This window comes from Vidua chalybeata, chromosome 7 (genome assembly GCF_026979565.1).
Source record: "Vidua chalybeata isolate OUT-0048 chromosome 7, bVidCha1 merged haplotype, whole genome shotgun sequence".
Taxonomy (NCBI): Eukaryota; Metazoa; Chordata; class Aves; order Passeriformes; family Viduidae; genus Vidua; species Vidua chalybeata.
Window position 1 is genome coordinate 20,585,152 of NC_071536.1, and position 27,967 is coordinate 20,613,118.

Here is a 27,967-nt window from a genome sequence, read left to right on the forward strand (position 1 = left end):
AATGCAAGGCAAACTGCAGTGAAAGGTAAACCTCTGACTGTTGCTGTTTAAGTTTTTGCTAAAAACGCCAAAGTGGTCTTGATGCAAGACCCAAGTAAGTAGCATAAACTTTGCCTAAATTCTGAATAACTGTGATTTAATCCTACAGGTATGTAACAGAATTTGTAAACCTAGGCAATCTTTCAGCTCTTCGAACTTTCAGAGTATTGAGAGCTTTGAAAACTATTTCTGTAATTCCAGGTAAGAAGTAACTGGTGTAAGGTGTTAGGCCCCTTTTACCTCCCAACTGTTCCTTTTTATCCTGTCATTGTGTTTGTGTGTGAACTCCCCTATTACAGATATGTGACAGAGTTTGTGGACCTGGGCAATGTCTCAGCGTTGAGAACATTCAGAGTTCTCCGAGCTTTGAAAACAATATCAGTCATTCCAGGTGAGAGCGAGGTTAAACACTGAGGCTGACTTTAATTCACTAAAACAGAATTCATATTTTTTAAATATAAATCTTATTTTTTTCCACAAAAAAAAAAGCAGGGATCAGAAGATATCAGGATTCACTGAAATCTCTGATTCATTGCTTTTGAAAATGAGCACTTTCCTTCTGAAATCAGCCTTTGAGTTTAACAGATTCTTGCATGAGACATTGCAGTACACAGTGTGTGTGGTTTGCTTCGTATGATGTCAAGCTTCCTTCTCCACATTCAATGAGTATTAGTAATCCTAAAGTTTTCTTACCCATGTGTATCCTACCTACATGATGTTATGTGGTATTTTTCATGACTATCTGTGTCTAAAAAATAAAACTGTTTGAAATGTTGACTTACTAAGAAGATGAAAGAATAAGATAATAAAGAATAGCATGGGTGTTGCATGGGGGATTTATTATCTTAAAAAGCTACAATTTTCCAAACCATTTCCAGTTTTATAGCATTAAATTTGAATCCTATTTATTGTTCAACAGGCTTTTTACTACTGTCTTCTAAATCTAGTATGTTATAAAACTGATAGTAGTAAAGGTTTGGAGCAAGATGTATTGACAAATGAAAAGAAAGAAGATATTTATGTGAGATCAGTGTACAGCATGAATAAAAAATAGTTGCTTGTTTTATCATTGAATCAAGTTGTTTTGAAATATATGCAACTCATTCCATTCACAGTTTCAAGTGGACATAAATTTCAGCTGTTTATTCATTTTCACAAGTGAAAAAGTTCTTCACAAAAATGTTGTTTCACAGACATTACAATCATGTATTTGGGCTTCTGCATGAAATTTGTAACTTTACTGGGAGACATTGTCATTTCTGTGCTTTGAAAAATTTTCCAACATCAGAATAAAAACTCCTTTCCATTTGCAGGCCTGAAGACTATCGTAGGAGCCCTGATTCAGTCGGTGAAGAAGCTCTCAGATGTGATGATCCTGACTGTGTTTTGTCTGAGTGTATTTGCACTGATAGGGCTGCAGCTGTTCATGGGCAACCTGAGGAATAAATGCCTGCAGTGGCCTCCAGAGAATTTTACTTTGGAAACAAATATTACTTCCCAGCTAAACAGCACCATAGGTGAAAATGGTACATTGGTTAATTCCACAGTGACTCCATTTGACTGGAAGGGGTACATTGAAGACGAAAGTAAGTATTGTCTGCAGAATTCTCACTGAAGTGGTTTGTGGCTGACCCAGTTCTTAGAAGGAAGGAGAGGAAGGAATGATACATTTCGTTAAGACAGAGTAGGAGAAATATTTTCTCTCTCATACATCTGCTCTAAAGGCCTGCATGGAAGAGGGAACAAGGAACGTGGTCTTGCTACTTGGAATAGCTCTTTTTGTCAACTCCATCTGCCAAATTCACATCTCCCCTGAGATAGAAAAGTCTTAAAATTCAATGCTCACAGTTCATGTTGTGAGACAGGTTTGCACAGAGACTGTAGATGTAAATTAAGAACTAAAGGGGAGAGAGAGATAGAAAAGGAAAAGAGATTACAGTGACCAGCTGCAAAGAGAAGTCGTGGGGTCTCCAGGTGAGTCTCCTCACCTGAGTATCCTTTCCAGTGTAGTGGTGATCACAGCACGTCTCCCACAGCATCTCTGTGATTTTCATTATCATCTCCTCAAATTCCCTACAGCATGCTCCTTCTTACAGTGCTATTAGCACTAATTGGAGTGCCCTTTGATTAGAGTGGGTGCTGCATGGCTGGCTGGTTTTTAAGCTTGTATATGCATGTTATTAGGTCACTTAATATAAAGCCACAAGCAAAGAATAGAAAAAAGGAGGAGAAAAAGAGATTAATCTCAGACCAAAGACAATTGCTTCCTGCCACCTGCTATGGCAATAGTGTGTTTGCAAGTGTCATGTCATGAGAATAAAAGTGACATGAAGAACAACATGAGGGCACAGGAAAGATAATGCCACAGAGGCTCTGGAATACACTGCCACAGCAGCTTATGTGTAAGGCTGCAGGGAAACTGAAAGGCAGGATGGAGAAGTGCAATTGAAACAATATAGAGGATGAGGCACCTAAGGACTCCAGGGCAGCCAGGACTGACTAATTAAGGCTAAATGTCTGCAGCCAAAAAGCTAAATAATATCCTGTTCACATAAATAAATTATTGCCCAGGAAGACAGAATTACCCCTGTATTTAGCAGTACTGCAGTTGCTACTGGAATACTGTATAAAGTTCAATTTAGATAGAAAGTTGAAAAAATGGAGGAAGTTCAAAAAAGAGCAGAATGATTAAAGGGTTTGAAAACATGCTTTATACCAAGATAGACCAGGAGCTCAGCCTACTTAGCATATCAAAGAGAAGGTTTAAGGGGTGATTTGATCACAGTTAAAAAAAAAAAAAATCCATGGGGAACAGAATTTTCATCGTAGACATATCTTTGATCTAGCAGGCAGATATATAACAGGTTCAATAACTGCAAGTCAAAGCCAGACAAATTTTGAATAGAAGTGAGACAGCTTCTAACTGTGATCACACAGCTAATCAATGACTATGATGGATTTCCATTTGAATTTCTTAAACTAATCTTTCTGTGAAACTCAATTTACTTGAACATGTGAATTCATGGTGATCCCATGCCATGGGGTATGACAGTCTAAGCAGTCTCCTAATGAAGGCTTAGACTTCAAGGCCAAACTTAATTTCCTGACTTTTTAACAAAGAATTTATAAACTTAAGTTCTGAAGAATTCATTTGATTTAAAGAAGACCTGAAGCCCCCTGAAAATAAAGCTCAATTGAATTGGTTCTAGGAAGTACTTTACTGAATGGCTACATCTGCCTTTGGTATATTTACAGAATTTCATATGTATTATGAAATTTATAATGAAATTACAAGTCTTATTATGAAGTTAATAAGGTTGTCCTTGCTTACCAGCAGTTTCAAAGAGTAAAATTATCTTCTCACAGCTTCCTGCTCTCTTTTTGCAGACAGGATACAAAAACCAGCTACTTCACAAGGCAATAAGCTGTTCTTTACCTGCAGCTCAGAGCAGTGCAATGGCAGTGTCTTTTCTAGGAATTATGGAAGTTATTATGCCATTAGTTGTGTATACTATGCAGAAAAATGCACATAACCCCTAATTTTTCCACTGAGCTAATTTTTGGAGACACCATTTAGAGGGTCTTTAAGCATTCTGGGCATTAATGAGTCAAGCACTTTTTTCCCCCACCCCCTTTTCTTTTCCCAAGATAAGAATTCTGGTAAACTTAGCTCCAGATAAGCTGAAGTCTTAATAAGCTTTCCATAAGCAAGTTTTTTCTGAGGAAAAGCATCTCACAATCTATTTTATGAAATAACAATTATTCTCTGTGCTTCTCATATTACACCCTATGTTTACTCAAACAGCTTTAATCTTTCTTGAAGTTAGGTGCTCACTTACCAGGGAAATTTTCCCATTTCCCAATCAATTAAAGAGGAGCCAAACTTACACCATTGGTGTAATGAGGGATTTTTCACTTCTCTTTGATATACCTGCTTATACTGCTCAGTTGGTTATATGTTTGTGTTACAAAAATTTTCCTACCATGGTAATATTTTGAGCACTTGCCCAGGTTTATCAGTGCACTCAGAGAAGGCCGGTGTGGCTCTAGTTTCTGTGGAGCTGGCAAGCACAGCACCATTGCAGGGCACATCTTGTCTGAAGCACAGAACCTGAATGCAGACCTGCTGTAGCAGTTCAGCTCAGCTGGTGCAGTGCTGATCAGGACTGACTGCTCCATGTAAACCGCATCAAGGCAGGTTTGAATTCTTCCCAACAAGCTGCTATGTTCCAGCATCTTTTAATCATGATTAGCTGACATAAGGCAGAATAAAATTTGCTTCCTAAGGGTCAGCTGTGGCCAGCATCCTGTCAGCTTGCTGTTTACAGCTGTGTTTCAGCACAGAGCAGCTCTGCAATGCACACCAGCCCAGAGCGACAGCAGCCACACAGGGCTGCGCAATTGGCACAGCACAGGAGATTGCTCCCTGTGAGATGTGGATACATCATTAGACACTGAAAATGAGTCCTTTGCAAAGTGTCAGATGAAGGTCTACATACAGCTTAAACACTCATTTTTCTAGATGGTGAATTTTGCTCACAGGATGGAGTGATGCAGCTGGCCCAGGTACTGTGTCCCTTCTTGCAGCAAATCAATATGTGCTGAGCCAGCAGCTTGTGACACCTCCTCAGACTCAGAATTCATTAGTGTCTGTAGTAGCCTGGCTTGGGCAGCACAGGCAGAGTCAAGCTGAAAGTCACCTGCACTCATTTTCAAATGAGATCATTTTAAGGGAATCTAACACAACAGTTAAAAGGAAAAGAAATCCAACATGGGGTTTAAATGGTCTCAGGAAGCAAAAAGGGTACCACCTTGATTCTGAAGCTGCTATGATTCTGAAGTGGTGGAGCTAGGGAGGTGCTCAGAGGAGCATCACCATTGTCCCTGCCCTTTTCTTACAGATAGCCTGAGGCAATACTTTTGGATTCCATCAGAAATGTGACACATGGTCTGACCCTATATAAAAAACATCCTTATGCCTGTGACCAAATGGGAGATTGTTATTACAGGAGAAGCTTCTCCTGTGACAATTCTCCCAAAAATCAAGACTTCAGCAATCAAAACTGTAGGTATCTGCTTTGAAGCGGAAAAGAAAAACACTTCTCAAGGATACAGTCAAGATGAATCTTAATAAGCACAAAGTTTTTCTCATCTCCATGTTCTTGTAAGAAGAGATAGGTCAAAGTCTTTCTTATTTAAACCATCTAATATGTCCTTTAACTATGGCATTATTGTACAGACCTTGGTATGATTGGTTACAGGGTGATTTGGTGGAACTTACCCAATTTCTTTTACTAAGGTGTTCAATAATTTTGTCATGTACTCTTAAAATCTTACTTAAGAAGTTGTGACTGCTGCAGTAATTATGTCTGAGTTGAATTTATGCCAGGGCCTTCATAGAGTCAGTGAGCTATAACTGCAGTGTGCATACCCATGGCCATCAGAGCCACTGGCAGATGTTTGGGTTTTTGCAGGGTTTATATATGAGATGACTGTCACAAGTGCTTGTGAGCAACAAACTGAAACCCCTGGCAACACTGATCAGGCAGTTTTGAAGAAATTATGAGAATATTTTTTCAGATAGATTGTAATTATTCTAATAAACAACTACACATCATTTCACAAAGCATTGTTTAGTTCAGTGATCAGACAGAAGGGAGAATCCACATCCAGAAGCATTTGACAGAATTTTTAGTAAATTTTGGCATTTTAACAGTGAATGCTGTGAGCGATAGTACTTAATGAAATTCATATTGTCATTTACTCTAAAGCTGTTGTCCTGCTGAGAAAATAGCACTGCATGTTTAAAATTGGATCAGAAATCACCTTAAAACTTTTAGAGATAATGGTTATATATTGAATTTTATAATCTTTTAAATTCTTTTTGAAACAGGTCATTTTTATTTTCTGGAAGGGCAAAACGATGCTCTGCTTTGTGGAAATAGCTCTGATGCTGGGTAAGAACAAATGTCATCATATTATTGCACTGTGTAGAAATTAGATCCACATTCCATAGATGTGCAGTTCGAGTGGGCCTTATTTTGAGTGACCACTTCCTTTCACATAAGAAAGGCTTTTACACTGGGCTTAAGATCTGTATTCTTGATCAGAACTCAGTGGACTGGTCAGGTAAACTGAGTGTTTGCATGATGAATGAGTAATTTAGTATCAGTATAGCTCGTGCCTGGTTGATAAGTAAAGGAAGAGCAATACCTGATGACAAAACCTGGCAAAACATGTTATTTTGCAGTTCTGGCTGCACATATGAGTATACTAACATCCAGCTGATAATATTAAAATGACTAAATAGGTAATGTCCAGTTTGTCTTTGTAGGCAGTGCCCAGAAGGATATACCTGTGTGAAAGCTGGTAGAAACCCCAATTATGGCTACACAAGTTTTGACACCTTCAGCTGGGCTTTCCTGTCACTGTTTCGGCTAATGACTCAGGACTTCTGGGAAAACCTTTATCAACTGGTGAGAAATTTTTAATTAAAAATAGACCAAATATGTTTGTATCAGTGATGCAAAAGGACTAGAGTCAATTTTCTTATCTGAATTTTAACAGTATGAAAAACAGAACAGTTAACATATACTTGCTTATAAATGTCATATTATTTCCAGACTCTTCGTGCTGCTGGGAAGACATACATGATATTTTTTGTTCTGGTGATTTTTCTGGGCTCTTTCTATCTGATAAACCTGATCCTGGCTGTGGTGGCCATGGCATATGAAGAACAGAACCAAGCAACTCTGGAAGAAGCAGAGCAGAAAGAGGCAGAATTTCAACAGATGCTGGAGCAACTGAAGAAGCAACAAGAAGCAGCACAGGTATCGTTTATGATGTAGTAATGCAGGACTGTAAGGAAGTGAGTTTACTAGAGATATTCAATTTCTGCTTTCTGAAATTGGAAATATAAAGTACCCTGTTGGTCTTTCAATGACTGAGCTAGCTCAGTGGTTTTCTATTCTGCACTGAAGAAGGGTATTGTGAATGATTCAGCCATCGAGAAGGAATATTCAAAACTAGGTATAGGTTATTCACTATGTTTTTCTAGTCTAGTGCCATTAACACAGTCTGATAGATTTCTGCATTTAAAATTTACTCATGAAGGTTAAGAGAATTCTGTGACCAACACATTTCTTGAGTCAACTGATTAATAATAAGTAGAAGAAAAACCTAGGGAGAGGATACCCTGTAGAAAGTATTAAGATCTGGGACTTTTGGAGTAGAAGTTACGTATAAGTAAATTAAAGAAAGGAAAATGTTAGGTCATGGTTTATTCAATTCCTTCTGCATCATGGCAGGCGGCAGCGGTGACAGCAGCAGCAGTAACAGCATCTGCAGAGTCCAGGGAGCCCAGTGCTGCAGGAGAAGCAGGAGGGCTCTCAGAGAGTTCCTCAGATGCATCAAAATTGAGCTCAAAGAGCGCAAAAGAGAGGAGAAATAGAAGGAAAAAAAGGAAACAGAAAGAACAGTCTGGAGGAGAGGAAAAAGATGAAGATGAATTTCACAAGTCTGAATCAGAAGACAGCATCAGAAGGAAAGGTTTCCGATTGTCTATTGAAGGCAATAGACTGACATATGAAAAGAAGTATTCTTCTCCACATCAGGTATTGCCTATAGTTGTTTTTTTTAAGTAAAAGCATATATTTAAAGCATCATAGGCTGTTGCAAAACTACTTTAGTCTTCCTAAAGTACAGTAATATGATGCTACTGCATAAACAAAGGAAATAGTGATACTTTTATTACTTTAATTAGTGTTGCTAGGACTTGAGAGGAAGTGGTCTAGCTGCTAGATTGCCTTGTTAAAAAACCCTCAGAATTAAATGTAACCTCATATTTCTGTTCTTCTAATAGTATTATTTAAAAATCATAATAAAATATCCTCTGATTGATTATGTAGGGTTCCTTTTAGCATGATTATATATTACCTAGATTTGTAAAAATGCTACACTATTTTTCTGTTATGATAACCTCACATTTTCCTCTTATTTCAATGATGTTCGAACCAATGCTTGTTCACTATGGGTGAGATCCCTCATACATGAAAAAAAGTGTGTGTATGGACTTCCTCTTTTTCTTGGTGGGAATTATGCAACTAATCTATTTGGCAACTTCAGATGAAAAAGGAGTGTTCAGCATGGGTTTTGTCTTAAGAATCCATGAACAGTGATACTTCTAGCTGCAAAATATATCTCTAATGAAATACATGCAAAAATTTCACAGCACCATGCAGCTTCTGGATAATATGGTTACTCTTATCTAAGAAAAAAAGAAAACCAATCCTAATCTAATAACACTGCTAAGTTTGAGGATTTCAGCTAATAATCACGTATTTTATTTACCTGCAGTCTTTGCTGAGCATTCGTGGCTCCCTGTTTTCCCCAAGGCGCAACAGCAGAACAAGTCTTTTCAGCTTCAGAGGTCGAGCAAAGGATGTAGGGTCAGAAAATGACTTTGCTGATGATGAGCACAGCACTTTTGAAGACAATGACAGCAGAAGGGATTCTCTCTTTGTGCCGCGCAGGCACGGTGAACGGCGCAACAGTAACATTAGCCAGGCCAGTAGGTCATCCAGGATGCTGGCAGTGTTTCCAGTGAATGGGAAGATGCACAGCACCGTGGATTGCAATGGGGTGGTTTCCCTGGTTGGTGGACCATCTGTTCCTACATCGCCTGTTGGACAGCTTCTGCCAGAGGTGATAATAGATAAACCAGCTACTGATGACAATGTAAGAAAGTTTTAAATAGCTCAGGCATGGTGGCCTTTTCTTACTGCACCAGCCAGTGTTTTCTACAGAATGGAACCCTTGGCAATGCTTCCTGGTTGGTCAAGCTATGAATGCTCCTGCATCTTGTAAACTCTTTAGTAAATAAAACAGCTAAGATAGGTTTGCAAGCTAAGCATTTACTTACAAAGATTCACATAACTAACAAATGCAAGTGACAGTTTCTAAGTAATAGAGTAAAAACTTACACATTCATAAAAATGCTATGCTTCACTGTATTACTGTGCCATACTTTCCTTTAGCTGATCTAAAGGTCCATCTAGCTATCGTAGTTGATATACAGTGGAAAATATTATACAAAAATGTTCAATAACTGCAATCAATATGATGCTGTATTACCACTATCAAAATTAGCATTATTAGTTAATTTTGATATCATTCTTCCTTATCCGCCTGGTTAAAAATGTAAGGAAGTTGTCAGTTACTTATTACCATTTATTTCTCATTCCTATATATTTTCCATCCATTTCTGGTGGAGTATTGTAGTTTAGACAACAAATAGTTCATTGCAAGATCAAAGCTTAATACATATTTCTAAAAATGCAAATGGCTGTGTGAACATATTGGCAGCACATATTGCTGCCATTCTCTTACCATACAAAGGTAAGAGAAAATGTCTCCAAAAAAATTTCTTGCTTAGTTCAAATTTGTCTATTCAGACTGCTAAAAAATACTAGCATGAGGAAGCATGAGGAAGTCAGACTTTTCTTACTTGCTACAGTTTGATTAGGAGAAAAGACTATTATGTTGCAAACCCGAGAATATTCTGTCAACAGGAGCAAGGAAAAAAAATTACAGTTTGCAAAATTTTGTGCAATATTTTGAACTCAACCCTTTTCCATTTGTTTAAATTTGTTTAAATGTTTAAAGACTTTCCATATCTTAAAGAAAAAAATGCAAAAATTGAGTCAATAAACTCCCTCTCAGTCTTGAACTGTAGGTACCTGTGACCTAATGGAATTCTAAAATTATTTAAAAGGTACTAAAAAGTAATAAAAGTCTGACATGATAAAATATGAAGTGCACGGAGCACGTGTCCAAGCTAAGACACTACTAACAGGCTTATGTAGTATTTGCTTATCTGGTTGTTTCTTCAACGTGGTCTCACCTACTATCGTTCTCTGTATAGGGCACCACGACAGAACCAGAAATGAGGAAGAGAATATCAGGTTCTTTTCATGTTTCTATGGACTTCCTGGAAGATCCAGCTTTAAGGGAAAGAGCCATGAGTATTGCTAGCATCCTCACAAACACTGTGGAAGGTGTGTGCTATGCATAGGTTAATATTTAATTCTGCTTTTCCCATAGATTTCTAAAATTTGATTTGAAACTTGAAAACAGATTTAAAATAGCTTAAGTACAGATAACATCCAACAAACTGATATATATTTACCAGTAATTTCAAAGCTCTTTATTTATTAAGGTTATTATATAACTAAGCATTAAAGCTATTACATAAAGAAGCATTTCTATCTCATTGTTTTGTTGCCTTCTAACACATGTGAGTGGGTACTTACACATAGTAATTAAAAATGTATTATTGGACACAAAAAAGCCACTGAATATTCTTCAAACATATGCAACTATTGTTAAAATATATAAGCATTTTTACAGTTATATTTATTCAATCATTCTGTAAAGCTATTCTAGGTCATCAAAATGATTTTTTTCTTGAATTCGGAACAAACATTTTCACTTAAATGCTACAAATTTCAGAATAAAAATATTTACATACCTGAACAGTAGGTGGGAGAAACAAACTGAAGTGTAATCACGGAAAAATTAAATACATATTAGAAACTGATGCATAAATTGATACTGATTGGCATAGTGATAGTAATACAAAGAAGTTGTGCTTGACAGATAAGCTTTGAACATAGCAAATATATTCAATAGCAATTTTTAAAGGCTTTCCTTAAAAGCCCTGTGGAATTGGGGCTTAAAGGAGGTTAATCAGTACCACTACAGACTGAAAACTTGACTGGTACAATTCATATTGGAATGAGGAATGTTAGAGAAATCACATAGTTGCATACATAAATTTTCTTTTCCCCACAGAACTTGAAGAATCGAGACAGAAATGCCCACCGTGTTGGTATAAATTTGCAAATATTTTCTTGATCTGGGACTGCAGTCCACACTGGTTAAAAGTTAAGCACATTGTCAACTTAGTGGTAATGGACCCATTTGTTGACCTGGCTATTACAATTTGCATTGTTTTAAATACACTCTTTATGGCTATGGAACACTATCCAATGACCGACGAATTCAATAATGTACTGTCAGTTGGAAATCTGGTAAGTTTGTTGGGGTTTTACAGTCATGATTTGGAAGGAAATATGCCTGTAATAACTGAAAGAAAAGGTTTTAACAGCTTTTTGGACATTTATTGACCTTCAGATATAAGTATCAGAACATTTTTGGAAATTTGACTGTCAACCCTGGCTCATGTAGCTTAGGATGCTGTAAAATCAATATACTGCTGTGTTCTGCAAAATCAAATTAAAAATTTAAAAATTGGCTCCAATACTACATTAAGTAAAGTCCATCTTAAGCAGAGTTTGATTTGTGTAACTACTACAGGAAATGCATTGTTTCCATGAAACAGACACTATGCAAATAAATGCAGTGTTAATTTCTCAATCAATACAATATAAATCTTTAAATTATGAATGTGTTTTTAATTGCTGTTTCCTGAGCAGAAATTACAATAGCTAAAAGATCCCTTTAAAAGCATTTCTAGAATTTTCTTGTGCAAAAGTCTTTTTATATGGATAAGTGGATTGTTTTCTTTCTATGTTTTATGTAAAAAAAATCCCACAGTACTTTTTCCTCTCCTATTTTTTATTGTTTTTATCCTCTGATAATTAGTAAGATGTATTTTCTTCAGGTTGTCAGCTGTATTTTCTCCCTTTCTCTCTGCCTCAAAAAGATAAATTATTAAAGATTTCATGAGTTAACTTTTTGTAGCTCTCCTGCTTTTGAACTGACAGGTTTGATCATAGAAGTATCTGCAGCTACAGTCCTACTTTATCTCCTTCTTAAGAACTGATTTCTTATAATGTGATTTTTAATAATCCTTGTTTTGTAATGAGGAACAAATAGTTCATGTAAATAACTATAGAATTTAGGGGGAGAATGAATAGAAAATTGTACAGCTGATTTTCATATACTTAATATAAGGGAAATGCTGAACCTTTGTTTCCTAATAAAATGTAAAATCTTGTAGCATTTTATAGGTTTGTTTTCCACCCAAGAAAATTCCCTATAAATCTTGGTGTACCTCTGACAACAAAGGGAGTGTGAGAGAACCTGTCTATAAGCACCACATTCTTCCAGTTTTAGGCTCCCTGACATGAACCCCTTCTGCAATAGAGAGGATCTCGGAGGTTGCCTGCTCCACTTTAAAGCTTCTTGTGCTGTTCTGATTGTTAAGAACCTGTCAGCATTTCAAACTGTATCATTCCTATGTCTTTCTCAGGGGTTCCAATCCTATATCTTAAAAATTGGTAACCTTTCCCTCTCTGGTGTCTGTATCTAGAGTGTATTTAAAGACTGTAACAATCTATCTTGAGTATTGATATTCCCAGGCAGAGCAAGTCAGACTTCTTTCCTGTCTCCTGATTATCCCACTTAGATTATTCTCTTTAGCTGTCCTATTTTCTTTCCAGCTTGCTGAAAAATGGGTTATCAAAACCAGAAAAAAAAAAAAAACAACAAAACCAGAAAACAACCAGTCAGAGCAGGGCTCAAGCAGTTTTTAACAGTGACTTTAGTACATTCCTATCCTAGAAGAAATTCTCCCAAGACTTCTTTCAAAGCTACCCAGGTTTATTACTTTGGTGGGTCTTAAATATAATTCCTACTTCCTTCACCACAGAAACTCATTATGAGAAACCACTACCAGCAGCACTTTGTTTAAAATGCATTCTTAATTACTCTTCTATTCCTGATATTGAAGTGTTTAAGCCAACCAACTTTGCTGCTACTTCTGGGCATGCCTAGGTAGAAGTTACTCAGCTTCAGGAAATTGTATCTCAGCACATCATCATGTATCTCAGTTGCTGTATCAACTGAGGTACATTATAATATACCATTTATAATATTCCATTTATTCATCTGGTATAATCACACCTCTGTTCAACTGAATTATAGGCAGGTCATATCAGGCAAGAAGTGCCCCCCTGTAGCCTTTGATTTGGCCTAATTTGTAATTTGTACAACAAGAAAGAGCTATACCATATAATTTCTTGGAAAGCATTCTGGTTTATGTTCTGAAAATCAAATTTGGGACATTCTTTGTACTACACATGATAAAGTCCATATCCTTAGAAAGTTGAAATTGGATTTCAAATGTTATAAAACAGAAGTTTTGTAATTTGCTTAGTACAAAATTTAATCAATAGAAAAATTACCTGATTTTCTGACACTTGTTAAGGGAAGGTGGGCATAATAAATCACTACAGTAAATGCAACTATTTTTAAGTATTGCTTTTGGATAAGACATAGCTTGAATTAAACTAGATCTGGAGTATTATGTTTCACCTTGAAATAACAAACTGCCCTTTGAACTCAGGTCTTCACTGGAATCTTCACAGCAGAAATGTTTCTCAAGATAATTGCAATGGATCCTTACTATTATTTCCAGGAAGGCTGGAATATTTTTGATGGCTTTATTGTAACCCTTAGCTTGGTTGAACTTGGTCTTGCAGATGTGGAAGGACTATCTGTTCTTCGATCATTCAGATTGGTAAATATACTTCAATTGTACTGATTTTTCAATGTGGCTTTATTAAAATAAGTTTATTTTTGTCTTAAAAATTTGCTTGATGTTTGCCATGATACTGATCCTGAGGACAGTTTCATTAGCACAAATCCTTACTAATTGTGGTATTTTACAGTCTTCAGTGGAAATTGATAGAGATTCAAACAGATAGCAGTAGGTACCCTGGGCTTATTTCCAAAGTATCCTTTGTATGTACACACTTTAAACATCCCACTATGCAGAATTAAATTGACTCACTAGAGGTATTATGCTCTGATTGGCATCACAGGAACAGATCTCTACAAATACTAGTTTAAAAGTTGTCCAGATTATTTTAACAGGTGAACCCTAGATTTTAAGTTCAAATCAGTAGCTTCTTTGGCCTTCAGTAAAAGCTATGGTTTGAGAATATCAAATTACAATTTTACAAATTTTTCTTGAGGGAAACTTCCATCTTCATGCTTTTAGGCAAGATGATATCCTCTGAACAATCCAACTAAAGGCATATTTTGCAGCAATATCCTTACACAAATTAACGTTCAAATAGCCTTGTGTCTTTCTGGTTCTCCTAACAATATTTTTCTTTCCTTCCAGTTACGAGTTTTCAAATTGGCAAAATCTTGGCCAACACTAAATATGTTGATAAAAATTATTGGTAATTCCGTGGGAGCTCTGGGGAATCTGACCCTGGTGCTGGCCATCATTGTGTTCATTTTCGCTGTGGTTGGGATGCAGCTCTTTGGGAAGAGCTACAAGGAATGCGTCTGCAAAATCTCCAGTGACTGTGAACTTCCTCGCTGGCACATGCAAGATTTCTTCCACTCTTTCCTGATTGTATTCCGAGTGCTGTGTGGAGAATGGATAGAAACCATGTGGGACTGCATGGAGGTTGCAGGCCAAGCTATGTGCCTTACAGTCTTCATGATGGTCATGGTGATTGGAAACCTAGTGGTATGTAATCCAAGTGTTAACAAAAAATTATTTGGCAAGAGAGTGGTCTCAGTCCCGAAGTGAACTAAGTGCTCTGGCTCTGCTTCAACAAAGCACTTAAGCAGGTGGTTTCAAGAAATGCTTAAAGTTAAGCTTAAGAGCTTTTTTGGATAAAGAACAAAATATTCTGCCATGTCAAAATCCTAAGAATGTCCAAGTGGGCACTTAAGAATGTGACTAATTTCTCTTTTGGCCCTTTGAAAATATTTTGTGCTCCAAATAATTTTAGTTTATGGGCTCTTTATAGACCATTTACTGTGGATTTTTTTTTGTTATTTATACCATATGATTAGTCACCTGAATAATCTAATTTCTGTTGTGTGATGGGATAAATGAAACTTTTTAATGATGCTGAACAGCAAATCTGATAGCTCCATTTTTAGATTATAAGCTTTGACACCAAAATATTTACATACTGTGGGGAATTAAAGACACATTTACAGATATTAGTCAATCGTACAAATATTTTTGAATAGTGAGTAGGACCTGAACTAAATGAAATAAGCTTGGTTTTTACAGAGAAGAGAAAAATTTTTGAGGGTACTTTTTGGTTATGGTGAATTATTGCGTTTTCAGTCTTTGATGTCAATAATAGGACATTTTTTAACAAAATAAACGTTATTTTTTAAAATAAAGCATCTTAGAACATCTTAGAAGATATTTTTAAAAATCTTTCTGCAGGTACTGAACCTATTTTTGGCCTTGCTCTTGAGCTCATTTAGTGCAGACAACCTTGCTGTGACAGACGATGATAATGAAATGAACAATCTCCAGATTGCTGTGGCAAGAATGCAGAAAGGCATAGATTATGTGAAGAGAAAAGCACGTGAATTCATCCAAAAAGCTTTTGTTAAAAAACAGAAAGCTTTAGATGAAATCAAGCCACTTGAAGATTTAAACAACAAAAATAGCTGTATTTCTAACCATACAACTGTGGAACTAAGCAAGGACCATGATTATATTAAAGATGCAAATGGAACCACCAGTGGTATAGGCACAGGCAGCAGTGTGGAAAAATACATAATTGATGAGAGTGATTACATGTCATTCATAAACAACCCAAGCCTCACCGTGACAGTGCCCATTGCTGTGGGTGAATCCGACTTTGAAAATTTAAACACAGAAGAATTTAGTAGTGAATCAGACCTGGAAGAAAGCAAAGAGGTATTTAGATATTTTTTGCACTTCTCTCTCATCTTTTGAGGGTTTTTGTTATGTGCGATTTTGTTTGATTGTTTAGGGTTTTTTTTGTTTTACTTCTCATAAACCAGTGTATTCAATGCTTAATAATTTATTTTGACATTTCTTTGTAGATAGGCATAAATGAGTACATAAAGGAGGACCTAATTCTTGATGAACAGAAGTGTGAGAAAGAGTTAAGAATTATAGCCTCCTAGAGGGGATAAGAGGCCATGTAATGGGAGACTCAACTAATCCATAAAACCAAGTATGGTCCACATGGTAGTTATAACAACTTGTAGGGGACAGTGCCTTAGCTGCAGTGTTCTTCCACTAGAAATTTTTGTTTGCCTTCTGTGACAAGGGCCCCATGAGGAGTGTGATACATCTTCTCTCTGCCTCTTGAAAAAGCATATGTAAACCAGAAAATGTATAAATAGTTTATGTAACTCCTTTAGACAATTCTTTAGACATATGAATTCTTTTGAATTTTAAAATTGTCAGCTCTTCTACACCTAGATTCCCATAAAAAGAAGTCTTAACCAGACTCTCCCATATAATTCAAATTCACTTGGTTGTTAAAATTGAAATGTACCAACAGATGAAAATATCTACTGTTGCCAAAGGAATGCTAAAGCAGACTATTGATATAATGCCTTTTTGAGAACTGTAATTTTAAAAAGCATATAAAGGCTATAACTATTCCATTACATAACTTTTTGTATGTGGCTATTTTAGCAAAATAATTGAAATTGACTTGATGACAGAATTTGCAAAACAACTACACCCTCAATGACTTATTTTGTTGCCATTTTATCAAATTAGAAAATTGCCCTTCCAGACACTTAACAATGTTAATTTTCTCACTTGAGAAACCTCAGCCTTAAACAGCTAGTTCCCATTTTGGTTGCAATGCAGTTTCTTTACAGGATAGCTCATCTTCCCCCTTCTGTCACACGGCTGTATTGCTACCATTGTTTCAGACACCAAATTTTAGGGTAGCTGAATTCCTTATCACTATCCTTTCAGTGTGTGTAAGAGCCCTCTAGTGCTCCCAGCCAGTGTTAAGCTAAGTGCAATTTTTGGATCCTCCTCCAAGAAAGGAAACCTGTACAAAACAGCCTCTCCCCACAGCAACTTACTTCAGAGACAGTGTTGTTCTCATTCCCTAATTAATATCTGCACCATTAATAATTAATAATATAATTAATAATTATAAATATTAGCTAAAATGTCTATAATTCATTTGACTTATGCTTATGAACCACTGCTACAATAAAGGTTCTTAAAATTTCTTTCAGCACACTATGAACAACTCTCAGCATGAACAATTTCAAAATAAAACATTTAAACAAAGATCCTTTAGAAGAAAACAATGACATATCATATACTCTCCACAACTACCTTCATGCTGTCCAGTCCAGTCTTCCAACTTATCACAGAGCAGACAGTCAAATAGAGAGACATCAGCTGGTTTATGACTGACCAATGGAGAATTGTTCCTGTTTAGACATTGTTCCTGTTTCCTCAGTTTAGGAAAGCTTAGGAAAGCTGTCTGCTGATGTGCTGCTACCTGTAGGAACAGGGTTACCTTTTATCCCATTGAAAAAGTACTGTGACACTTCTGACTTATTGCTGCCACTGCTTTAATAAGAGTTTTGTTGTAACTGTTTGGGGTGTTTTGTCCTCAATACCAAAAGGCCTGCTGCCACCTAGCAATGATGAACCCGGGAGGAGGCTGCAACGAGGTGGGGATCAGGCTCTTTTCCCAAGTAAGAAGAGACAAGAAATGGCCTCAAGTTGCCATAGGGGAGGTTTAGATTGGATATTGGGGAAAAATTCTCCACTGACAGGATTGTCAAACACTGGAATAGGCTGCCCAAGGAAGTGGTTGAATTGTCATACCTGAAGGTATTTAAAAGATGTGGCACCTCACCTGAGGACATGGTTTAATAGTAGTCTTGGCAGTGCTGAGTTTACAGTTAGACTCAGTGATCTATATTGCAGTTGTTTCATTATTTTGTTTAGCCATACATACTTAAATATATTCCTTCACAATTTTGCCCAAGTTTTAGCCACAATACCAAAGAGATAGATTGCAAGCAGGTTCCAGCTGCACATTACATGTTACAAGTTTTGGGATTTTTAGGATGAGAATTAGCTTAAATGCATTATTTTTTTTTCTTTTTTTTTTCTTTTTTTTTTTTTTTTAATTTGGTTTCCAACTTATGCCTCACTGTCTTTATGCTCGTCACGTTGTTGAAAATTTGTTGATAAAACACATCTGATTTTTTTATGGGCTTAAACTACGTCAGCCTTATTGTATGCAGATTCTGCCTCACTCTGAGCTAGACTTCCAGCAGTTTTAATCTGGATTTACTAACCCCTGAAGTATGGCCTTCTCTGCTTTTTTTCCTCATTCCTCTGAGCTCCCACCTCATTTATGCAGTTATTTTTAGACTCTTACCTGATTTTCAGTAGACACTACAAATTCCTGTATATTTTTTTAAGCTTCATTATTTCTATGTAGGTCAAGAGATCATTATGACTTATGGCTTGTTGTGGTCATAAATCTTCTCAGATTTAGCATTACCCACATTTTTCAGTTTAAAGCACAATCTTATTTGAAGTCTGATCTGTTACTGATCCAACTTCTATTTAATAGATTGATACAGTACAGGAAGAAAACCAGACTATAAATTTCTCAGGTGTTTTATCAACAACTTACTTATGTTGAACTCTAGAATATTCAAAAACATTGTCTAATTTACTTATTTCAGAATCAAATAATATTTGCCTTTTAATTATTTACTGTTCATTTGTGATGCTTCTTTCCTTTATAGAAGTTAAATTCATCTAGCTCATCTGAAGGCAGCACAGTTGATATTGGACTTCCTGCAGAAGAACAACCAGAAGCTGAACCTGAAGAAGCCCAGGAGCCAGAGGCCTGCTTCACAGAAGGTATTTGGAAGAAAAACATTAGTAATAATTATTAATAGAATTACAGAACCATTTTCTATGTAAGTTAAGTATTAAGATTTATGAAGCATATTACCCTTTTGTTAGTGTTTAAGCTCTGATTATTAGCAGTAGTAATTTTAGTCCATAACTCATTATGTGGAAACTGATACCACAATTATATAATGTATTGGATAAACAGTTAAGAAAACATTTTATTGGAAATGTATCTCTATTTCTAAAATAAGAAAAATGCAGTATTGAAAGTTTTATTTTAGTATGTTACTGTACTTTCAGAGTTTAGTTACAGATAATAAACACACTATTTAAAATTTTCTTCACAGATAACTAAGTGCTTTATAAAGTATACATTACTACAATAAAATAAATACAATAAAATAAATCTGTTTAGCGATAAATGAAAACTGCACCTAGATGGTCTTGTGAAAAATGCTAAATGAATCTTCTACAAATTGGCAAGAGAAGGAAGAGCCTTGCGTGCCACCTGGGGAAAGAACAGTCTAATCTGGTGGACTCCTTCATCTTTCATTCTTCCTTATATTGGCCCACAATTCAATAAAACCCCAATCTAGTCATAAATGTTTTTCCAATGGCATTTCTTTGGGAGAAACCTTATGGATGTGTGCATGTGAAGGAGGTGGAGAAAGAAATATTTTTTTTAAATAATAATATCAGGATACAAATACCATTTTTGGTATCTGTAAACAAAAGTTAGATTTAGGCATTGGCGAATAAATGCTATTGTCAGGTTGGATTACTTCTGGACATGATAACAGATCATTCTTTAGAAATTTGCATTGAACTCATAAGAGGTAGTACTGTAACAGCCTAGGATTTGTCATGGAATATACTGTTATTTATTACTAGTATTTTTCTGCATAAAAGTCAGCAGCTAAATTATAAAAGTGTAAAATAAATTAGGGGCACAAGTTAGAGAAATTAACTGGTACTGAAAAGCCCAGAATTTAGATAAGAGGCTTAGGTTTTTTTCATGCAACGAATGCAAGATTGCCTGAATTGAGTATCCTGAACAAAAGAAGGTACAGTTTAATATCATTTGCCCATATCTTACTACATCAACCTACCTGATGTTTGGATGAGTTTTTATATTTTAACTCTTACTTTGTATTCTGTAATTTGGCTTCATGTTTGATGGACTTTTATCTTTTTATGTGCACGGTATTGAGCACTTCTTGATAAATGAGAAATGCATTCTTCTCACTTGTTCATTTAACTGTAAATTCCAACTGTCTCAATTTTTTTTTTTCTTTGAAGAAAAAGGTTATCTAGGTAAAAATCTATTGGGTTTTTACTAAATAGCACAGTAAAGATAGCATTATATTATTAACAGAATGCATAACCAAAATTAATGCAACTCAACAAAATCTCTTTTTTTTTTTTTTTTTTCTTCCTGTCATTACATACAATGTTCTAAAGGCTGTGTAAGAAGGTTCAAGTGCTGTCAAGTAAGTATAGAAGAAGGGAGAGGAAAGCAGTGGTGGAACCTTAGAAAAACCTGCTTCAGGATTGTTGAACACAACTGGTTTGAGACTTTCATTGTCTTTATGATTCTCCTCAGTAGTGGAGCTCTGGTAAGTAAAACATGAACAGAACCTTTCTGTGTTGTCAGAAAACTCCTTATAATTATCTCTTCTAACACAGCTTTAACTTAATACAATTCCATGTATTCAAATGATAGGACTAAATTTTCAGGCCTTGGGAAAAGCAGCAAAACCAGTCTCTTCTTAACAACATGTAGAAAAAAGAACAGACAAAAGTGATTAGAGAGAGCCTACCTCCATTGCTGGAAGTGGCAGTGATATGCCTCAGGCAGAGAGAAACCACATGTGAAGAAGAGAACATACTAAACTTTCTTATTTGTTTGCGCTCCCTCCTTTCACTGCTGTTTACTGATGTAGCTCAGGGAAAAGGACTGTCACTGTTGAGTATTTGGAACCATAATGGCATACACAATTCAAAACACCTTGCAAGGGCCAGGGCTTCCTTATGTAGTCCTATCAATGCTGTGTGCTAGAACAGCAAAAAAAAAAAAAAAGGCTAAGACTGTGTGGGGTTTTTTAATTCCTTTCTAAGAATAAGAATTTATTATTTAGACTTAAAATTCAAACTTCTACTGACTCATACTCATGTAGACTGAAGGGACATCTGCAAAAACATGAATTTGCTTTTACAAGCGTGCAAGGGCAGAATAAAGGGAAGCCAACCATAATAAAAATCTATATAAATGAATTAAATAAACCCTAACTATAATATGTTTTTTCAAAAATACAAATAATGATGAAGAATAAAGAAGTTGTAGATGAATTTTTAAATTAAAGTGAGCCTGAATAAATACACTGAGGTGATGTTTCTTAGGCAAACTATTTACTGTAAGACAATGCAGAGTATATCTAGCCTCTACCCTGACAGATTTAATTACCCTTTAGCAAATTACTTAACTTCCTACATAATGACCAAAATTGTGTTTCAAATTGTATTATAAGCTCATTAGACCACTGCCAACACTTTAAAATACTTTTAAATACTGTTAGCAGTTTATGATAATACCTATCACTAGTTTCAGCTACATCTCTAAGAATTATTCTGCTTTTGTTTGGTCTAATATTGACACAATCATCAGAAAAACAACTTTTATGCAATGCCATGTGACACCTTCCATGCCATTTAAAATCCTCCAAATAACAAAAAAAATGTCAAGTTTACGCCAATGAATTTTGGTTCATACAACTAAGTGGAGAAAATCGTCAGTGACAAGAAATTTAAATGAGAAAAGTAGTGGAAGGAGATCTGAAAAAGGTGAATTTCTATTATAATATTTAGAGAAAGTTTGAGACAAGATCCCACAGTGTTAGTACCCCGTGCTTGTGAGCCTAAGGTGTGTCATGCAAAGAACCTTTATTTTGTGAAAACGTTTCAAAGACCATGGATTAGCCCAAGTCTCTGGAGATGTGAGACTCTGCTCTCCCTTTAAAGTCCTTTGTGATAGTGAACAGGTCTCTTTGTACCTAACAGCTCTGCATCCCACATTCACCCCAAGGCCATGCTCCAGCCAAATCTCACTGTCAGCACAGCCAGGAAATGCACAGCCCTCCCCAGGCTCCCAGGCAGGGAGCACACACATTTCCCTGCCAGGAGCGCTGCTCACTCAGCCTCCGGCATCCCCCACCTGTACAAATGAAATGGCAAGTGCTGACTTCCCGGTTTTAGTGAATACAGGAGTGTCAGGTACCACAGTGCCTGATGGAAGTAACCAGAATTACACAGATCTTAGCTTGATGTCTGATATACAAACACTAATCACTTGAACTGACAGATGTCAAGTGGTTCAAAAGTAAGCTGAGTAAAAATGAATGTTAGTATCAAAAAATATCCAACTCTTTGCAAGCTAGCTGATCATTCCAGTTCTTTCAGCTTGATAAAATCAGTCAGTCTCCATAAGAAATAATAGCATCATTGAAATTTGAAAGCAATTAAAGGAAAAAAAATTGAAGAACTTATGAAAAGCAGGAGCTATTTGTTTTTTCTATTGCCTAGAAATGAGAACACAAAAAGTGTAAATAACATGGCAAGGAGCTCAGAAATTTTATGTATCTCATAAAATGTGAATAATAAAGCAGGTAATTGATTAAGATAGAATATTTTTTTTTTTTTTAAGAAAGGAGGAACTTATTTTAAGATTTATAACTTAAAATTTTCAGGAAGCCAGAGGATTTAAAAACAGAAGTTAGCTTGTATTGTCATTGTCCTGAAAATTTTACAGCTATGGCCCTGGATTTTGTAGTTGGGCCTACCTACATGCAAGCCAAATGATCTCTGTAGAATTCAGTTCAGGCACAACACTTGGCAGAATCAATTCCATTTGTCACTATGCAATATGATCTGAGAAGAATAATTCACTATCAGCAATAAATAAATACATTTTTAAAAATCTCTGACAAGTGTAGTGGTTGCTGTGTAATATCTGCTTCTTCCTCCTGTGACCTGGAAAATATATTTCCATAGGGAGAAAACAGATATATACTGAGTTATCAGAAAAAGAAGCATTAGATAGAAATGACATATCCTTGCCTTTTCTTAAATATTATTTCCTTTTTTTGTTGTCTTTGGTTTGTTGTGTTACAACCTGAAGCACGTGCAGTAACCAAACATAACACAGCTTTGAATGTTTATACTCACAGGCTTTTGAAGACATTTATATTGAGCAACGTAAAACTATCAAGACCATGCTGGAATATGCTGACAAGGTCTTCACTTACATCTTCATTCTGGAAATGCTGCTGAAGTGGGTGGCCTATGGCTACCAAACATATTTTACTAATGCCTGGTGCTGGCTGGACTTCCTGATTGTCGATGTATGTAGTGCATTTCCTAGGTGATACTTTTATATTTGTCTGATAATTTTTAAACTTACTTTCTCTGCAGCCATAATATCTATTAATGCCAACTAGTCTACTTTTCAATTTGAAAAGTAAGGTAGCTGGAAAGATTCCATGTTTCTCTCTCTTTCACTCTATGTTTGCAGCACTGCCTTGCTATGTTAAGAGAGACTGGAAGTTCTCCTGCTGAACACAAGGACCTTGCATGGTAGCTCCCAAGCAGTTCGGGGGTTGTTCCCAACACTGCTGTTGAAAGAGGTCATCCTGCCTTGCATTCTGGCCTGGGATGCTCGCTCCCACCTTCAGACCCATCATTCCTCCTGCTGTGGTCTAGGCTGAACTCTGCATTTAGATGTGTGTCTGATCCACCAGACATCAGACAAACATCTGAATCAAAACTCCTCTGGCAAGAAAATGAATATCATATCCACAAATTTCAGCATGTGGATAAATTAAGGGCTCCACAAGGAAAGGAAGATTTACCTCTAGCACTGGTAGTGTGGATTAATTAGTATTGAAGTCCAATAAGTACTAGTGAGCTTGCAGTCTTCACAGGCATGTTTGAAATCTTTGCTGCAAGGGTTATCTCATAGTTCTAGCTCTACAGTACTGTGCTGTGAAATGGGAGAGAACATTTCTTGATGCATTGATACAATTATGGAGCATTTAAGAATATCCTGGGGAAAGAAACATCAATGTGCAGGAATGCATACTGTTTCTGCAGCTCATGAATTTCTGTGGGTGAACCTCAAATACTATGTTTTACAGAGTTACAAAACCAGAACCAGTCACTATATTTTCAAGACAGTAATTTCTGGTAAAACATATACAAAACCCAAGTATTGAACAAGCTCAGTTTTAAAATTAAGATTATTTTTGTCCTGGTTTCAATGACTTAGAAATGTACACTGAATAGGCAAAAAGAGATCTTTATAAGAATTTATTGTCCCAAAGTATTGCCAAAAATCCAACACTTTCTCAATGTGCTCCCATCATACAAGGGCTAATTAGAGCATCAGAACAATTAATTTCCTTCAGTTTGTTTTTTTTTCTCCCTTTTTTTTTTTATGGGTGTTTACAACATTTTTGATTTGTATACATTGTGGTTTAAATATATTGAGGATTCAACTCCACATATACAGCTACATATAGCCATTTTTCATACAAAGAAAATACCCTCTCTCGGAAAACAGTTTGCTCTTTAGTATTGAAATTCTCAAAATGGGTACCTAAGTGACACCTACAACAAAAAAGCTTGAACAAGCATGCAAGAAGCAGAATCAGCTGTTCATTTTTTAAACCAATTTTCTCTAATATTTGACCTTATTTAAATTGTACTATCCCGAACAGCCATCTTGTGAATGTGAAAATGTGAATACACCATGATGTGAAGGTATAGTACATATTCAAGTGTCTGAATTAGTTCATGATATATGCTGGATTTACAAACATGGATATTTTCTTTAATTTTCTTTTAGATTAAGGCAACTTTAAAGTTTTCAGTAATACAATGAATGTGCTGGAAAAAGGAAATTTAGATTTTAGAAGAACCACGTTTCGTGCTTGCTAGAGCTGCTGAAAAGTTCAGAAAAGCTATTTACTTTTAACAGCTAAAAATTGCACATATAATGCTTGTTTTTAAATATGAGCACAGTCTTAGAATTCTGTTTACCTGATACACTGTTCTTTATAATAAGGAGTATATGAGAACATTATGCTATTTTTGGCCCAATAAATACTTAAGTAATTAGAACAGCATAATGAAGGAACATTTAGGGGAAATGGGAAACAAACAGAAAGTGATATTTTGGACAGGAGCCATAGCAAATGTGGAGAATGTGGTATTTCGCACTGAGGTAATGTAGGGACATGGAATATTTAAAGGCTTGTCAAATTCTTCCACCTATGGAACTGTTCTTCTAAGGTCTTAGAAACAGCATAGTCCAGGTAAATGTCACCTTGTAAAGCACATAATTTCAGCAGTCAGGCAAAAGGATTAATCAGTATAACTGCCTATAGCAAAAATAATCCTTTTTACCAATTTTCAGGGAGCAATGTTGTTCTGCGACCCACATGTAGTTCAACACAAACTTCAATCACTTCCCTTTCAGTTGTGGGCAATCAAATGACATTATCAACCACAGTTACTGATCCCAGCAGTATTGTAAAACAAAGAAAAAATAAGACCAATATCTAAATTGGTAAAAAGGAGAGATTATTGTAATTCAGTTTTTGTGGTATTATATGTCCTCAGATCAGTAGTAAAGGATGAAATTCAGAAGTACTAATGTTTCCAGATATTAGTTATCTTATATTTTTGCTTGTTTGTTTACCTATTCACCTTTCATATTGCTTCTTTCTTCTTCTTTTTTTTTTTTTTAACTTGAAAGACTCCCTATTCCTGAAGAAAGTGATCCAAAATTAGAATCTTCTAACGAAGTGTATATCTCACATCTATGGTATGTAAAGTAGAAGGTACCATATAATAATTTTTACTTTCCTGTTTTCATATAGGTCTCTTTGGTTAGCTTAACAGCAAATGCATTGGGTTACTCTGAACTTGGTGCCATTAAGTCCCTTAGGACACTAAGAGCTTTGAGACCTCTAAGAGCTTTGTCACGATTTGAAGGCATGAGGGTAAGACAACGTGAAAGTGTCTGAAACTATGCATGCATTTAAGGAATACATGCATGCACAACAAGGAATGACGAGTCCATGCAGAAAGGCTGCACTATCTTTTTATCGCATATCTTTCACTAACAGATAAGCAAAAAGCTTCATCCATTCACCTAAAACCATATACAGTTATCACACAGAACTTATATTCATTAAGGTTACTTTACTTTCTAGCCAATCTCAGGAGTTTTTCATATGAGTCTTTGAAATTGCCAACTATGAACTCTTAACAGAGTCCTAATTATAAATAAAATGTAACACAATTGTATTGATTTATTTACTGATAAATATATCAAAATATTTTTACAGGAATCTAATTTAGCATTAGTTAACAAAGATATTTTCTCCTAGAAATTGAACTTCTTCGTTTTTCATTATATTTTATAAACCCCCTTTAATCTAACCCCACTGAATTTCATTAGATGATACTACAGATACATTCATTTCCACTAGTGGTTTAAATCTATTTCTGAGTTTGGCTGACTTAAAAAGCAAATCAAGTTGTTTGATTCCTCTATGAAGTTATTCTTTTTGTATGTTAAATGCTTCTTTTAGTTCAACTAATCTCTATTCAATATTCAATACAATGTATATAAAGTTATTTCTTGCTACTCTGAATAATTTAGAGGCCCTGCTTACTATTCATCTCACTCAAGAAGGCATTTTATTTTTTCATTTGTTTATACCTTCTGTTCCTTAAAGCCACTGAATACAAACTAACTCTATATGCATGTCAATGAAATATGCTTTAAGAGAATGCTTTTTCCTGCATCATGGAAACATAAGAGGAAACAATGCAAAATCTTCATTAAAAAATCGAAGATTAATTAAGTCAAACTGAGGCTTCTAATTCTTTTCCTGAAATTGTATTCAGCAGACTACCTATCTCCACTTCAGAATGCAACAGAAAATACGTTGCTAACCAATGATTACTGAATTAATAAATTTCAGCTTTATGCAGCAAATTGACTTTAGCAGTTTTCTCCTTATATGAAACTCATGAAGTGATATTCAGCAGGGTAAGAGCTGGTCAAGTACCACAGAATATGCAACTATTTGATTTAGCCATTTTCTCTTTGTCTTTCTTTGAATGTTCATGAACATTCAGATAAATGTATGTGGTTTTGTGCAGAGAAATGTTGGGAAACTGCTGTCAGCTTTATGTTTTAATGATGTTCTGGTCAGCTGCAGGAGGAATGGGAGACCAGTACAGACATTATTCAGGGAGGAAAAAAAATGCAGCTATTAAAATGATATTGGAAGAAAAGACCATTTCTAAAAAGATGTTAAAATTGATTGCCAAATGTTTTATTCATTTTTTCTGTATCTTTACATGATTGCCTTAGTAAATTTTCCACTTACAAGCTCTAAGATACTTATGCATAAAGAAGCTGTTATTAAGGTACCTGTTATTTGAAATCTATTTACTGCTTTCCCTTACTGCTTGCTGAATTACTATGAAACTCTGCCAGGCGCCCAATCATATGATTGAATTTCATCTACACAACACGAATAATTCATGAGCAATTTACTGGTTAGGAATCACAGAGAAACTTGGAAAAGCAAATAGGCTTCAACCCTATCCTCCAATATTAATGACAGTCAATGAAGTACCTGATTCCAGTCACTTCGCAGATTCGACAAGCCAAATATATAGAGGCCTTATAGTTACTACTTGCACTTCTGAAATAGTGGCTTCTTTCCAAAGCACTTGGCAAGTATTCAAAAGAGCCTACTGACAGTTGTTGGCATTACTTTATGAATGACTCACGAACAGTAAAAAGATTCAAATAATAAATAATTGACCAGCTCATAAAACTATAGTCAAATTGAAGTCTTCTCAGAAACCAAGTTCATTTCATAAGAATTCATAAAAAGAGATTCTTTTTTCTGTCTGCAGAAAATAAAGATAAAACAGCCCTCTTAGCTTTTTTATATTGCCCATACCTACACTGAGCTGTGATAAAACAGTTTATATTCAGCATGTATTTAATGTTTACCTATGTTCAAAACTGTGCATATTTTGCACTGAAAATATAAAATATTTGAAGTATTCCACAAGAGGCTGTGGATATAAGAAGTTCTGCATCATTTTGTAAAACAATTTGCCAAGTACTCAACTATTTTAATTCAATCAATGTTTCTCTTA

General features: G+C 35.6%; 1 protein-coding gene across 1 annotated transcript in view; it reads left to right on the plus strand.

Moving 5' to 3' along the window:
- The window catches only part of LOC128790580 (sodium channel protein type 1 subunit alpha-like), a 92,439-nt gene that overhangs the window by 40,962 nt on the left and 23,510 nt on the right, over nucleotides 1-27,967 (plus strand). Inside the window, exons 6-21 of the mRNA XM_053947446.1 lie at nucleotides 339-430; nucleotides 1,353-1,625; nucleotides 5,933-5,996; nucleotides 6,374-6,515; nucleotides 6,663-6,869; nucleotides 7,347-7,652; nucleotides 8,395-8,775; nucleotides 9,962-10,094; nucleotides 10,891-11,129; nucleotides 13,409-13,582; nucleotides 14,192-14,548; nucleotides 15,269-15,751; nucleotides 18,610-18,727; nucleotides 20,183-20,337; nucleotides 22,945-23,118; nucleotides 25,657-25,779. Of these exons, the coding sequence (XP_053803421.1) occupies nucleotides 339-430; nucleotides 1,353-1,625; nucleotides 5,933-5,996; nucleotides 6,374-6,515; nucleotides 6,663-6,869; nucleotides 7,347-7,652; nucleotides 8,395-8,775; nucleotides 9,962-10,094; nucleotides 10,891-11,129; nucleotides 13,409-13,582; nucleotides 14,192-14,548; nucleotides 15,269-15,751; nucleotides 18,610-18,727; nucleotides 20,183-20,337; nucleotides 22,945-23,118; nucleotides 25,657-25,779 (3,421 nt within the window). The remainder of the gene's footprint in view (nucleotides 1-338; nucleotides 431-1,352; nucleotides 1,626-5,932; nucleotides 5,997-6,373; nucleotides 6,516-6,662; nucleotides 6,870-7,346; nucleotides 7,653-8,394; nucleotides 8,776-9,961; nucleotides 10,095-10,890; nucleotides 11,130-13,408; nucleotides 13,583-14,191; nucleotides 14,549-15,268; nucleotides 15,752-18,609; nucleotides 18,728-20,182; nucleotides 20,338-22,944; nucleotides 23,119-25,656; nucleotides 25,780-27,967) is intronic.